This window comes from Cyanistes caeruleus, chromosome Z (assembly GCF_971803275.1).
Source record: "Cyanistes caeruleus chromosome Z, bCyaCae1.hap1.1, whole genome shotgun sequence".
In the NCBI taxonomy this organism is placed as follows: domain Eukaryota; kingdom Metazoa; phylum Chordata; class Aves; order Passeriformes; family Paridae; genus Cyanistes; species Cyanistes caeruleus.
In genome coordinates this window covers 47,373,827-47,388,757 of record NC_141732.1, presented here as the reverse complement: position 1 = coordinate 47,388,757, position 14,931 = coordinate 47,373,827, and the positions used below count along the sequence as shown (strand labels likewise).

General features: G+C 38.8%; 1 protein-coding gene across 2 annotated transcripts in view; it reads right to left on the bottom strand.

The window, feature by feature from the left end:
• Window positions 1-9,419: 9,419 nt before the first annotated feature.
• The window catches only part of MLLT3 (MLLT3 super elongation complex subunit), a 114,414-nt gene continuing 108,902 nt past the window's right edge, over window positions 9,420-14,931 (bottom strand). For both annotated transcript variants that reach the window (XM_086868031.1, XM_086868032.1), the window contains one exon: window positions 9,420-13,000. In XM_086868031.1, coding sequence (XP_086724157.1) covers window positions 12,869-13,000 — 132 coding nt within the window. In that variant the 3' untranslated portion in view covers window positions 9,420-12,868. The remainder of the gene's footprint in view (window positions 13,001-14,931) is intronic.

Genomic DNA, 14,931 nt, shown 5'->3' with positions numbered 1-14,931 from the left:
AGGATTACCAATAGACATTAAGTAGGACATAATGAATCGGTAGCTCTGCTGAGAGTTTGACAAAGGTGCCATTGTTCTGCCACACAACGGGGGTGAAAGGTTAATCAGAGGCAAGAGCATACTAAAATTTGGGGACAGGAAAGGATATTAAGCCTTCTGAAAAATATCAAAAGCTCACTTTTGAACTTTTTCACCCTGCTTCTTTGGCATCTTCATGTCCCCTAGAACAAATCAAGATATCCTGATCTCATTAAATGACTATTTAACTGACTTTTCTCAGAAATGTGTTCCATACAGCCTTCATTCTCCAAGTGAGGAAAAACTGTCATTTTTCTATACTGACTCAATTTCCTAGGGTACAGGCTGCTCTTGTGTTTCAGCTTTTGAACAACAGAAAAAGTTTTGGTAGTTTCACATTTAGAGCCACAGAACTGGGATTTTAAAAGATTCCATACAACCATGTCTGATGTTCCTGACTTAAGAAATTCTCTCTGAAGATTAACCCCACAAAACTTCTTTGTGTTGGTTTACATTGCTCTTACTCCTTCCCTCTGGTAAATTACCATACCTTCAGCTACATCAGCCTTTGAATTTTTTTTTTTCCTAAGTAAATTCTAACACTATTGTTAATGTCTTATGCTCTCTCACCTCAAGTTGCATATATGTCAACACCTACATTCCTACCTCTCTCCAGCCCAGTCTCCAACCCCTAAGGTTCCTCATGGTATTCCCACTGAAAGCAATTAGCTGCACCAAAGCTCATTCCCTCCTTCCTGTTGCAGACACAGTAACTCTCCTCTCAGCCTCCTTGCCTGCAGGCAGGACAGTTGGGAAGATAAGTGTTCTCTGTTCTTGTCACAGGTCTTTGGCAAGAGCACTCCATGTGCCTCCTTTCTCTCCAGGAGACAAAGCCAGTAAATTCAAGAGGGCATAATTAATCAACTTTCAACTTTGGTGCTCTAACTGTTCCTACTTTCAAAGCAAGAGACTTCCACCGCTTTCTGTTGTACGTACCTGTGCACTGCACCAGCACTGCAAAGGGGTACCTTACAGTTTATTCTGTTCTCTCTCATTAGCCTCATACTTGAGCAGCTTGACATAAATGTTTCACCATTTATTGCTCCCTTTTCTTGTCTTCTCCTTCCAATTTAGGCGAAATCAGACATTTATAATTCCTTAATTTAGAACACATTTCACTTGAGTTTTCAGTCTCAAGCAGTTCTGTTGGTCTGTTTTGAGCTACAGTGATATATATATTTGATATATGATTTATATTTGTTCTGGCATCCACTGAAGTTTAGAGAACAATTTTGGACAAATCTTTTCAGACATCCTTCTGGACCTCACTGACCTTCTCCTTCTGAAGACCAGCTATGTGACACATGGAAATAGACTTGAAGCTGCATCAGAGAAGTCAGATTGAACAATAGGAAACAGTTCTTCACACAAACACCGACACTGGTTGGGCACTGGCAAACTAGTTTCCTGTGGAAGTGGTCACATCACCAGCCTGACAGAGTTCAAGGAACATCTGGACAATAAGTTAATCATACAGTTTAGGGTTAGGTGGCCCTGTGAGGAGCAGGGAGTTACGCTTGATGGATGGGTTTCTTCCAACTCAAGATATTATGTAATTCCTGACAAAATACCCTGGTAGGAGGAACAAATGTGACATTGGAAAAAAAAAAGGGAGAGAGAGCATATCCATACTCTGTACTTTATGCATCTGAATTAAGCAGAAAATAACATTAAATTAGAAACTTAAGCTGCAGTTAAAAACAAAAGAAAACCATGCCCTGCAGGTACTGAAGGAAAAGGAAGGTATGCTTCAGTTTGGTATGAAAGTAACCAAAAGTTTAGTTTAAATAGCACAAACTGGACACTTAGAATGAAGGCAAGATTTTAGGGACAGGGAACCAGGGACAATTTTCTGGCATGTAGCATTCTGCAATTAAAACCAAATGTCATTCAGACATGAGTTGTAGTTTAGCAACACGGACACGGGAGCAACCACAGAGAGAAATTCAGCTTATATTATGGAGCTGATTAACATAAATGGTTGCTAATGACATGTTGGACATGAAAACTCATTCACCAGATCTCCTGGAGCCAAACAGATACTTCTGTTGGGTTTTATCAGTCCTACATATCATATTGTCAGCCTGGACTTCTTCAAATCCTTCTATAGCTTGACTCCCATTTTATATTTCACCTTTTATGGTAAAAGAAGTCCTAAAGCAAAAGCTCTCTCTGTTGAGAGAACTTCCTGGCATAAGAAAATAAACAAATAAATAAATAAATGGGGTTTTATGCCTTAAGTCCTTGATCTTTTGGGGAAAGTTCAAAGAAGACCACAGTCCTTTTAACCTTTCATGTCACACAGAATTCATTGCTAAACAAACCCTACATTTGATTCATCAGTTTAAGTCTGTATATCAATAGTACCTTGGTGTTGTTTAATTTAAAAAAGGATATGTGTTGCCTAGTTTTCTGGCATCTGTCTTGAGAGAGAATGGGGGGAAAAACCTTCACTAAAACTCAATTAATTTCTCTGTGTATATGCCCCCAGATAAATCTCCAGCTCTCCTCCAGACCTTTTGTGCTGCTCTGACAATAGGAAGAGACAGAAGATCCTTGTAACTGGTTACCCAGCACCCCCATTCATGAGAAGAAATGCTCCAGATACTGGATGACAGATACTTTTCCTACTCTAAACTGCACAGTAGCCATGGGTCAGACTACATATTATTATCAGAGCTTTATGATGTGATAACTGTCCCACTCATAATTATCCAGATTTTATGTAGTGGCCATGGATAAGATTGTGGGATGCTTGGTGTCTTTTTCTCCTTAGACTTCACTACCAAGTTTTCATGTCTAGGGACAGGGTTCAAGAGAGAAAGGAGGTAGTGGGTGTCAGTGAGGAGATCTAACATCTCTGGAGCAATCCTGTCCCCCATACGTGCATAGGACCTGAAAGGCCACATCAACACGTGCTAAGACAGCCAGCTGACACCCTGGCACAGCTACACCTTAACAGCTTGACAGGTCATGACTACAGAAAGGCAAATGCCTTACAAACAGAAAAGAAGGGTGAGCTGATCAACTACAAGCCAGTTATCATCTCAGTTTCTGGGAAATTCATGCAGTCAATGCCTGGAAATTTCTTCCAGGCACATGATGGTGGTGGTTGTGGTAAGCAACATCAGGCACTTAGCAGAGTAAAAGTGAGAGCAGTGATATCATTTACCAAAACCTTAGTAACCAACTGATTCTGCCATGGTATCTCCATATCTGGGTTCAGGCACTGAGGTCTGAGTGGGGAGACTACTACATGAGTAAAAAAACTGGTTAGGTATAAAGGCTGGTGTAGTGGGTCTAGTGCTGGCCAAATCGCAGGGAACCCACTAGAATTATTTACTCATTTTCTGCTGTGAGATAAGGGTTGGGAGGAGGCCAAAGCAGGCTCAAACTTTAAAGATACAAAGAAAATCTGATCAACAGAATTTAAAGAAATATAATAAGAAAACCAGAATAAACTTTTAGAACACCCTTACTCCCCCCCAACACACCTTTTTTTTTTTCTTGCTAACAATGTAAAGAGACAAAACTTGTGACTTCCAGTCAGTTTGCTACCTCTAGAATAGTCTTTCTTTGGTTTGCTTAGGGAGAGGAGTCTCTCTGGCCATGCTATGGAGACTTTTCTAAAAGAAACAGCTCTCTTGTGGCTTTAATGTTATAGCAAATTAGCTGCCCAGGAAAGGAAAAATCTGTTCACGGTATGAAAATCTTTTTTATGCTTTGCAGTTTTCTCACAGTTGTTTTCATGGGCAATGACAGCTTATTGGGGTGCTATTTTAAGGATGAGCTGTTCTAACGTAAAATAAAAGTACTCCTCATCCATCTCTGGTAACAGAGGTTTTCTAGTACTATCCCTGGGGCAAAGTTTCTCATCTCTCTCCTCTCATTCTGTTCAACTTTCTCATTGGATCACAGCAACATCTACTTGCTTCAACACTGGTGCCTCAGCCCACAGTTGTGTTAGAATGCTGCATCACCCCAGTGCACTTCCATGAGTTTCAGGGAAAAACCAGTCTGATATATCAAATATATCCTCATCATAGCCTTACAAAACAAATTTTCAGCCTAAGACTAAGGCATATCCTCAGTCCCCTCCCATCTAGAATTTGACTCTTCTTCACTGACCTCAGAGTCTCATGCTCTGGTGTCTTTGTGTTTTCACCTTTTCCTTTTTCTCATTTGGGAGAGAATTGCTGTTTGTAGGTCTATTTGGTCTCAAGCTTTATTGATTGAAACAGTTTTAATAGAGCTCTACAGCATTAAAAGGTTGATTTCATCCAGGCCCTGCAATCGAGGAATCGCTGTGTCTCTCACTGCGTGGTCCCCGCTGGCACTGTGCAAGCCGCGCTGGCTGCCGGCACTACCCCGCATTTTTCCTTTATGCAGAGCACCAGGAAAAAAAGAAAGAAAAACTGCTGCCACCACTTTCGTCCTTCAGTGTGCAGCTTTTAGCTTAGCTAAAAGTGGCTAAGCAAACAAAGTCCATTGCGAGTCATGCCAAGACAGCCCTGGCCTGGTGGCGCTGCCTTGGCTGCTCTGGTGTTGGCTGCACAGATTTTCCTTTCCTGGGCGGCTGATTTGCTGTAACATTCACTATAACATTAAAGCCACAAGAGAGCTGTTTCTTTTAGAGACGTCTCCATAGCATGGCCAGAGAGACTCCTCTCCCTAAGCAGACCAAAGAAAGACTATTCTAGAGGTAGCAAACTGACTGGAAGTCACAAGTTTTGTCTCTTTACATTGTTAGCAAGAAAAAAAAAGGTGTGTGGGGGCAGAGTAAGGGTGTTCTAAAAGTTCATTCTGATTTTCTTATTATATTTCCTTTAATTCTGTTAATCAAGTTTTCTTTATAACCTTTAAAGTTCGAGCCTGCTTTGGCCTCCTCCCAACCCTTATCTCACAGCAGAAAATGAGTAAATAATTCTAGTGGGTTCCCTGCGATTTGGCCAGCACTAGACCTACTACATAATTGGTGCATGGGCAAGAAAATGAACCAAAATACTCTACACTTAATTGGTCTTTCTGCCTGGTTTCCAAACCAAAACTGCTACAGCTGGTGACTAGTGGTTTGTGCTCAACCTGGAAACTGGTTAGGGGTGGCATTCCCCAAGAGTCTGTTGGGATCTATGCTGTTTCACACCTTTATCAGGGTCTCGAGGAAGAAGATGTAGTGCACCTGCCTCAGCTTTGTGTATGTGACCAGGCCTGTAGTCATCATACTTGATGGCAGGGCTGCATGACCTAGGTGGGAGAAAGGAGATGGTGACCCTGTGCAATTTAAGAAGGACAGATGTTGAGGTGTGCTATGGAAGCAGAGTGCTGCACACACTGGGTCTGGGGAGCAGCTCTGGGGGTACAGCCAGGCAGCAGGCTGAACAGGTGCCAGCTGCATAGTATGTGACAGCCATGGATCATCCCCTCTTCCTTCTGCTCAGACCATGTAAGAAATTATGCTTTACATACAGGAAAAACATTGGCAGACTGGTGAGAGTTGAGGTGCCCAGCACAGGACCGGTCCAGAGAGGGCCATGAAAATGGTCAGGGATCTGAAGCACCTCTCCTGTGAAGACAGTCTGAGAGAGTTGGTGTCACTCTGCCTGGAGAAGGTGAGTGCTCACTGTGATCTTCCCATAACTAAAGGGGGCTTATTTGAAAGACAGAGAAAGATATTTTACCAGGTCCTATTGCGACAGGACAAGAGGTAATGGTTTTGAACGGAAAAAGGGTAGGATTAGATTTTAGGAAGAAATTCTTGAATGTAAGGATAGTGAGGCAGTGGAAGAGGTTGCCTGGAGAAGTTGTGGATGGCCCATTCCTGAAGATGTTCAAAGGAAGGCTGAGTGGAGCTCTGAGCAATCTGGTCCAGTGGAAGGCATCCCTGGCCATGGCAGGGAGGTTGGAACCAGGTAATTTTTAGCAGCCTCTTCCATCAGAAACCAAAGTATGATTCTATGATATAGTATGTGCATTATTAAATATATAAGAAGAGAAATTATCATTAGAGTAAAATCCTGAGCCAACCAAGTACATTTGGACTGTAAGGCAGTATACTGAAATTGTTGAAAAGGCTCCTTTAAAATTACTTCCATTTCCTGTGAATAGAGGGAGATCTGTACCAGCTTTGGTCCTTGGATAGAAACTACTCATCCAGAAAGAAGAAAAGCCTATTCTTAAAGGAACACTGACATAAAGCTTGTAAGAGTGTGACTGGATACTCAAAACTACATTTAGTTTACTTGAACACTCTGTTCCTGGGCATGGGCCAACACAAAGAGCTTCCCAAAGAATCTGGCAAAAGCCCAATGGGACTTTTAAGGAGAAACCATGGAGTTGGACCAGATCATCTCTCAAGGTCCCTTCTAACCTCAAAAATTTTGTAAAGCAGAGTCAATCTTGCTTTCCTTGCTTTAAATCCTTTTGAAGAAGAGACCGTAAATCCAGGATTGATTTAGGCCACCAAAGGTTCTGCAGATGTTTAATGCATCACATTCTCATGGGAAGAGCTTGAGCCTTGATATTTTATTATTAGAGTCACTATCTTTAGAATGTGAATCAGGAATGAGAGAAGACATTGCATCAATGGACAGAGAATAACTCTCTCCCTGCTTCCTCCCCCACCTGTCCCCCTGCAAATATTAATCTGTAACCATAAAAAAGGATAAAGAAAATTCATCAAAGAAACCAGCATCACGGTTAATTAAGCAAGGCACTGCAGAATTCTGTTCCATAGTTGCAAGATAACAGCAAGTGCCTGTTGCAAGTGGCCTCAGAGCTGTGACAATGCAAAGAGAAAGGAGTATTTAGCACAGAAAAGTCTCAGCTGACACTCAGTTAAGTTTTTACATAGGTTGTGAGCAGATGTCCGAGGGAGCTTAGGCAAGAGACAGTTGAAAACTAATTGAGCACCTTGATCTCTGCTTCCCTTTATACACAGGCTGAGATTCACATATTTCTACAACAACAGTAGAAACATTTCCATAGGCTGCCCTGAATGCAGTGGTCCAAAAGACCATCATGCCACACCTTGATTTTAGACATGTCTGCTTTCACAGAAGCTTATTCCCAATTCATCCACTTACTAACACTGTGCTAACAAAACCTGACACTAATGAAAGCAGTATTAACTTTTGCCTTCATGCAAGACAGTTTTTAAGAGTAAATATTTCAGAGGCTTATACTTGGACACAAATAGAAAATAATAATAATAATAATAATAATAATAATAATAATAATAATAATAATAATAATAATAATAATAATAATAATATTAAAGGAGTCACTACCATGTTTCACTTTTTTCTTATTACCTTCACAAAGAAACAGCCACCACACAACAACCCTACCCCAAAGCTAACCAGGTGCCTAGCAAGTGTAGAACTTACAGCTGGGGACTAACAGAGTTGTAAAAAAAGAATTAAAATATTTAGCTGCACAGGCAAAGTGAAAACGTAGCTGCTCATAAAAGTTGAAAGAAAACTGCTTCATCCTGGATAGCCTGGGTGGTACTGGCTGAGCATATCATGAATGTTTCCTCTGCACCACTCAAAAACTAAGCCCTCCCGCGGCATTTTGCACCATTTTCTAGACCACCCACTCAGATGAGGATACACAAACCACATGTGCTAGGAATGTCTGCCCTGCACTGAAAGCAGTATCAGCATTATGACCTTATTCCTTGCACAGCCAGGATTTTAATATAAACTTGCTTGTATTTTCAATTCCTTTGATTCTTTAATGGTTTGTATGTAGTCACCGGCTATTAGATGCTTAACGATTTGAAAGAGGAATGTAATTGTAGGAAAACCCCAGCATTACCAGAGTAGAAACATTTTAAGCAAATATTTCCTGTCCTTTTCCTTCCCAAAAGAGATAGGCTTTATTTCTAGGTCTTATTAAAAAGCTGTATCTGACACCTTCACAAACCCACTCTTTCCTAAATAGGACTCATACATTGCATTCTGTCTCTCTGTGAGCAATGATAAAAGCTAATAATCTTTTCCTTGCTGTGATGAGAAGGGTGAAGTTTACTAACAGAAAATGCAGCTTTATAGCATCAGTTCCCTAAAGGAACATATGAAAAATGCATAATCCATTTGATGAAAGATTCAGGAAATGGTTACTTCCAGCCAGAATTATACTGAATGATAATAAAAATACATCTGCTGCGTTCACAGGCCTACATTTGACTTCACTCAAATTTCAAGACTGGAAAAATTAAAGTAAATGAAAAACGCAAGACTACCACTTTGCAGTACAATCAGCCTGGCTGAGATAAAACATAGAATGTAAGTCAGATGCAATACTGAAACAAATGTGAAACAGACATTAGCATCCCAAACAATAAAATGCCTTAAATTTTTTTAATGTTGCTGCAATCTCCACCTCTCTCTGTCTCTACTCACCAACAACTGCAGCAGATTTTACAGTAGCAAACCAGGGCAAACAATGTATTACTGCATCTCTTCTTTACACCTTTTTTTCTTTCTCCCCACTCCACCCCACACCCCAGGGCTTTGTTCTCAACTGTGGTAATACTTCTCTTTCCTGTCTAGTCACAGTGGCATTTCTTGCTGCTCAATCAAATGCAAGGCCCTTACAGTGAGTGTGCTTTGATGTTAATTTATCTGTCCAGACACAGAGCTAGTCTCGTAAACGTCCTTGCTTTAGCAGCATTAATGCACTGATTAACTCCCAAGCATGCACAAAAGCAGTGCAGCTATGTGTTTTAGTCCCTGTAATCTGCTTTTATGCCCAGTAAGGCTTCATACAGAGTGTGTATGAAGTGTACAGAGTAGCTTCCTGGTGTACACTACATTCTACTGTACACTGCTTGACAATTAAGAAAACTATCGAGGCTCATAAAAACACATGCCTCACAGTTGTTAAACTTTGGAACATCTCTGATTTCACTGCTTATTTTTGTAGTTCCCCCTAGCTCCTGCTGTGGCTGAAAACCTGACAAAATTTTCATAAGGAGGCTTAATTTCTGCAAACCACAGGCCAACAAGCAAACACAAAACAGACTCTATAGGCTGAAATAAGAGTTTACTAAAAGATAGCTTGCCATCAAACTGCAAGTAGTAAAAGATGGGATATGGTGCACGTGAACAAATCAAACATCCTCCCATCAGAGCAGCGTCTGGAGTAAAATAATGCATACAAGAAAACCAAATGAAAGAAGTGGTTTTCACTTCAGACAATTAATTCTACAGCATTCCCATCAATTTTGCAAACTAAGTGACAGGACTTAAAATCAATGGGTCATTCAAGAGACCCCAAAACACTGATACAGCTTCTAGACTTACAGATTATACCAAGTAAGGACCAAGGACTCAAACTAGATTGTGAAAGTACTTTATTTCACTGTGAGAATGGGAAAGAAGAACAATGGGTCAGGCAAAACCCAAGAATTTGTAATTTCCTTCCCAGAGACTAAAAGAAACTTTAATAGAAATATACTGGGCTCTCCAAATGCACTGTACTGTGTGCATTTTGTTTCTGAAATTGAAAGCATAGACTTTTCCTAAAAACACCAAACCAATGAAGAGAGAGAGTAATGATCAACCATTTCTTACAGTCCAAAGGCTGAAGACTGAGCACTGGCTTAGTTTTACTTCAGAAGACTCTCTTCACTTTCAGAGGAGGAAAGAAGACCCCCCTTCTTCCTTTCTAGCTCTTTTTCTTTAGCATGGACTAAGATGGCCTTCAAATTTAGATGATACTGAAAGTTTTGTAAAACCTCTCAGCTGATTAGAACTTGTAAAAAACACTAAAAATTAAATTAAAAAATTGTCTACCCAATTGGACATCCACTTTCTGAGGAGGAAAGTTACTAGTGAGAAAACTGTCTTTGCTACAGGATACTACTTACTGTTCTAGAAACAGTGACTCACGCTGAGAATTACTCTAGATATTGGAATTTACAGCTAATCTCTGTCTGTCTGGTCCAAATTCTCTCATACAACTGTTTTAAACAGCTTTATGTTAAGTAAAACTTCAAAACATTTGTTGCCAAAACACTTTAACCCATCCCAAAGATCAGTGCTCATAGGTGTTAAAGACTTGGACGGGTATCTTCCTGCTTTTCCTTTAAGAGAAATATGAATGTCTGAAATTAGGTGAACATAGATTTATTTTGTTTCTGTATAAAAAATTAGATTAAAATAGCTAACTTTAAAATTTAGATCAAAGCTTAGTCACTCTATTTCTATCAGAGTTTTGTGAAAAAGTCAACACACACATTGACAGCAAGTCTATTTTCTCTCTCTCACTGAATTAGAAAATTTAAGAGTTTAAGGTTCATCGACAGTTTACATTAAATTCAGCACTGATTTGATACTGTAATTGATATCCTCTCCCTTTTATGCCTATTCACCTAGTTTCTCTTTTCCTCCACCCCTGTTCTCAGTGTACAATAAAGCTTATCTGGTATTTTAAGGGTAAAATGATTCATTTCACCATTTCTAAAAAAACAGTGCAATAGTCGTACTAGAAGTATCCCCTTCTGAAACTCAATGAGTCTTTATCACAAGACTTAGCTAGAAAAGTCTAAATGGAAAAATTTCCATATACATCTGGTATAACTAAAAGACAGGAAAGTTGAACACACATTTGTAGACCAAAGGTTTTAAAGGTTGCTTTTAGATTACCAAACATTTTTATATAAAACAATCAATAAAAATTGAAGTTTATCCCCTTTACATGCACCCCTCTTCCCTTCCCCATCGCCACCTGCCTTCTGTCAATAGTAAAGTTAACATTACACTCCCACTCCTCCATCCCCTCCCCAATTGCACATTAAGACATGGACTTAAAAGAACAACATAACGCTTCAAGTATGCTTCATGCCAATCATCAATAAGAGTCATAACATTACTGAAAAAGTACACTTATTCTTCAGAAGCCTAAGGAGGACTTCCTGCGGAGTATGATCAAACATTTTAAATAAGAAAAAAGTCCCCCAACCCAATATGTATCGTGCCCTTTCAAAAAAGAGTAAAGTGTAAAATTTTCTTTGGACTTAAAGAAACAGTATTAAGATTTACCATCTGAATAAGAAATAACCCCAATAGTTTTTCAGTGCTGCACAAACTGTGCACATGAAACAGTAAGTCATAGAGATACTACTGTTTAGCTCTACACATAGAGACTACATGTGGCATATAAGCATACACATGACATACTGGCCTGTCTAGCAACAAGATACATTTTTTAGTCTGGTAAACCTGAATAAACCTTTGAATCCAGAAGTATTTTTAAAATTATTATTTTCTCTTTTCGTTTAGGAATTTGGATTTTTAATATAAAGGTAATGATTTCATCAAGAAACCATCAGCAATACGAGAACATGAAGCATTGATGTGAAACCAAGTGATCTTTGATCACGCATAAACAAGGATCCTGATTTTAAGAAATAATGGATGGTATGAAAGAATACTCATTTTTATAGACAAGAAATTCTTCTGGAAACACAGTAAGGTCATCAAACAGATACCAAAATCCGGAAACTTTAAAAAGCATATGTGCATGTATGTGTGTGTGTATATATAGATATATGTATATATACAGGTGTGGTATACAGGCGTATATATAGACACACACATACAAATGATACCATACATGTATTTATTCCATGTATTTATTTAACTGTATAACAACATTTTTTTTTTATTTTAAAATAAAAGGTTTTAATTTAGCAGTTGTAAAAAAACAAACTAAATCAGAAAAAAATCCCCAAAACAAACTAAGCAGATCATCTACTATATGAACAAACAAAAATGATATGCAAAAAGTTTTATGGTAGAAGTGAGTCACACACTGGCAGCAGAAGAGTGTTGAAACTTGAAGTAATAAATAGCTCCAAATTAAGAATTTTCTACAACATTTTCTTTAAAGACAGGACAAGTACTTTTATCTTGTGCTCCTGCAGAACACCTCCACTCTAATATATATTTAATTTTGCAACATTTAAATGGACACAAGAATGTAGACTGCAAGAGTTGCCAGATTCAGGACAGTATACGTAACATTTTTTGTTGAAAGTCTTATTGGTTTATTCACTGAGGCTAGACAGCAAGTCATACGAACCTATGTGGTGCACTCTTTAACCATGGTCAATACCAGTAAGTGGACAGAATCAAGGACCTGCAGTCCAGCTTTCTGTGGTCCAACCCACTGTGGTAGACAGGAAATGAAATATAAGACCACTGCTTGGTGGCCAAGTTTGCATCTTGTCTCCTGGAACTGCAGAGGTGGAATCAAGACTGTAGTGTTTCAATTGACTAAAGAAAGATAGCAAGAAGTGGCATTTTAATATGAATAAGGTTATTAGGCTTGTGAAAGTACTGCATCGAAAGAGCACACAAGGGACCCCACTACTTGCAATATATGATAGTGTCACTCAGTGACTCATTGACTTTAGAATACATGTATGCAATAATAAATAGATCAGTTACGTAGTAAGGCAGTGTGTTGAACATGCATTCATCTTGTGGACTTGAACACCACAGAGAGAGATACATGATATCATACACATTCATTAAGAACAAATATTTTTGTTTGTTTTTCTGTGTTTTTCAAGGCTATCCAGGCAAACTTCCAGAGCATTTTCTTCTTGAGAAGAGTGGTCCTCTGAGTCTGGTCACTTTTTCTCTCCCTTATCAAGAGACTGGCTTGAAGGAAAAATAAAAGATGAAGAGGTTTTTGTTTTTTTCCCCTCCATTTTGCTCGCATCATTCTGTGTATGTCACTTAAAGAACAGTTTTCGATGCAGCTATATGCTGAATCCTCAGGAGGTTCCAGATGTTTCCAGGTAACTCTGTAGTTTACGGACTGTAGTTTTGTCCAGTGAACAAAGATCAAAGTCAAAGGTTGTATTTGTGATATGAAAGTGTCCGGTTTCTTCTATAAGATTTACTATCTGAAAGAAAAGAAAAGATGCAGTTGGAAATTCTGGAAGTTTTACATGGCCACTGTAAGTATAAACAAGTACCATATGAAGGCCTAACATGACCCAAATTGCCCCAATACTTGCAGGTTAACCATTATCCTTATCATTCACTTCCTTTCTTATATACATTATTGTCCACATTACAATGCCTTGGCTTTTTTTTCCGAGATCATCATCAGCCATAGTGTCAGCATACTCATCTGCTGTTCCAACAAACATCAGCATTTATTCTTCAAATGTTCAAAGAAAATCTGCTTATGTTCTAATTCAGTAAAAAAAAAAGGGGGGGGGAAGGGGCAACATTATACCCTTAACTCAAACAAATAATTTTAAAAATCCCAGGTAGATCTCTGGAATATTTACTGTGTGCACAGCTGCTAAGCAGGTTACTTCAGGACATAAATGGCATAAGCCTTTCTGCAAGCAAGGAAAAGAAATAAATCCTTAGACAGTCCAGTCCATATTAAAAAATAAATTAAAAAAAATACAAGAGGTCTTACATGAACTTTTAGCTCACAAACTAGCAGTCACTTTCTGAGTAACAGAGTTAAATCTATTTTATTTTTTTTAGCCAAATTAACCATGGAAGGGCTCCCAGCAAGGTCATAAAATCACTTAGGTTGTGGGGTCTTCAACCTTGGAGATATTCCAAAGTCATGTGACATAGTCCCAAGCAACTGGTTCCACATGTCCCTGTGGCCTCCAGAGATTCCTTCCAATCTTAACTATCCTCCAATTCTGTGAAATCAACAGTGGATACCTAACTTGTGCCCTTCTGCAGTTGTGACATATTTAGTCTCTACACTGTAGTCTGTATTTTTGAAGAGTGGTTATACTCAACATACAATTGCTGTAAAAATAACTACAGGTATGTTAAGTTCCAAGATGCACACCTGCCTCAAAAAATACACTGAGCACCTTGAAAAGCCAAAGCATTATTTGTCAGAGAGGGCTAACACAGTGCCAACTCATGGCTGCTATGAATCTCTTATGTGCTGTTTCCTTCCAAGAGACAGACATGCCAAGAGCACACAGAAAAGTGCCCCACCCTGAAGCACCCTCTGAGTAGCTCGTGGGCTGACAGAACAACACTGCTCTTCTCAGTCCTTCCAACCACCCCTTGTGCAGCACTCCAAATTCTGTCTGCAACCTCCAGTTTGAAAGAATTTAGTTCTGACCTTCCACATACACCTCCACTGAAACACTACTGCGAGATATTCCTCGACTGTTTTGAGCTTTATTACTCTGACTGCAATCCCTGTTCCACAGTTGGAGGAGATACAGACGTATGCACACATGGATTACAGAATGTACCTTAAAAAGACAAATCTGGTAGTAATAACCAACTTCAAAAAGAACAATGAATTGAAACTAAATATTTTGTAGATTTCCACTCTCCATGTCATTATACAAACAGATATTTTTTTCTTCTCAGACCACAGAAGTAAAGATTATGTTAACGATAAATGAAATTTGAAATGTGTATTGTCAGGCATGGAATGACACAGCCGAGGACAGTTTAAATAGAATGGATACAAAATAAAATAATAAAAGGAAAATGCTTGTTACAATAAAAATCTTGCTTTTCAGTCACCCTTTATTTTCAAATATGGGAAAAAATAAAAATAAAATCTGTTTAATTTGGTTTGCAGCTGCCCAAAATTCTCAAAGTACCTGGAAAAAATCCTACTTTTATAAACACATCATTAAAATCTGTACCTCTAGCTTTCAATTTCTTTTCCATATAGGAATTTTTATCTAAAATGACTAACTTCATTTGTCTGCTTGTTGATTCACAGATTTTTGTAACATTTTTCCATCTCCTACTGTTCTGCAATTCACATGAGGGAAAAAATAACCCAGTGGGAAAAAACTGATTGATATCAGAAGTAAACTTTGAT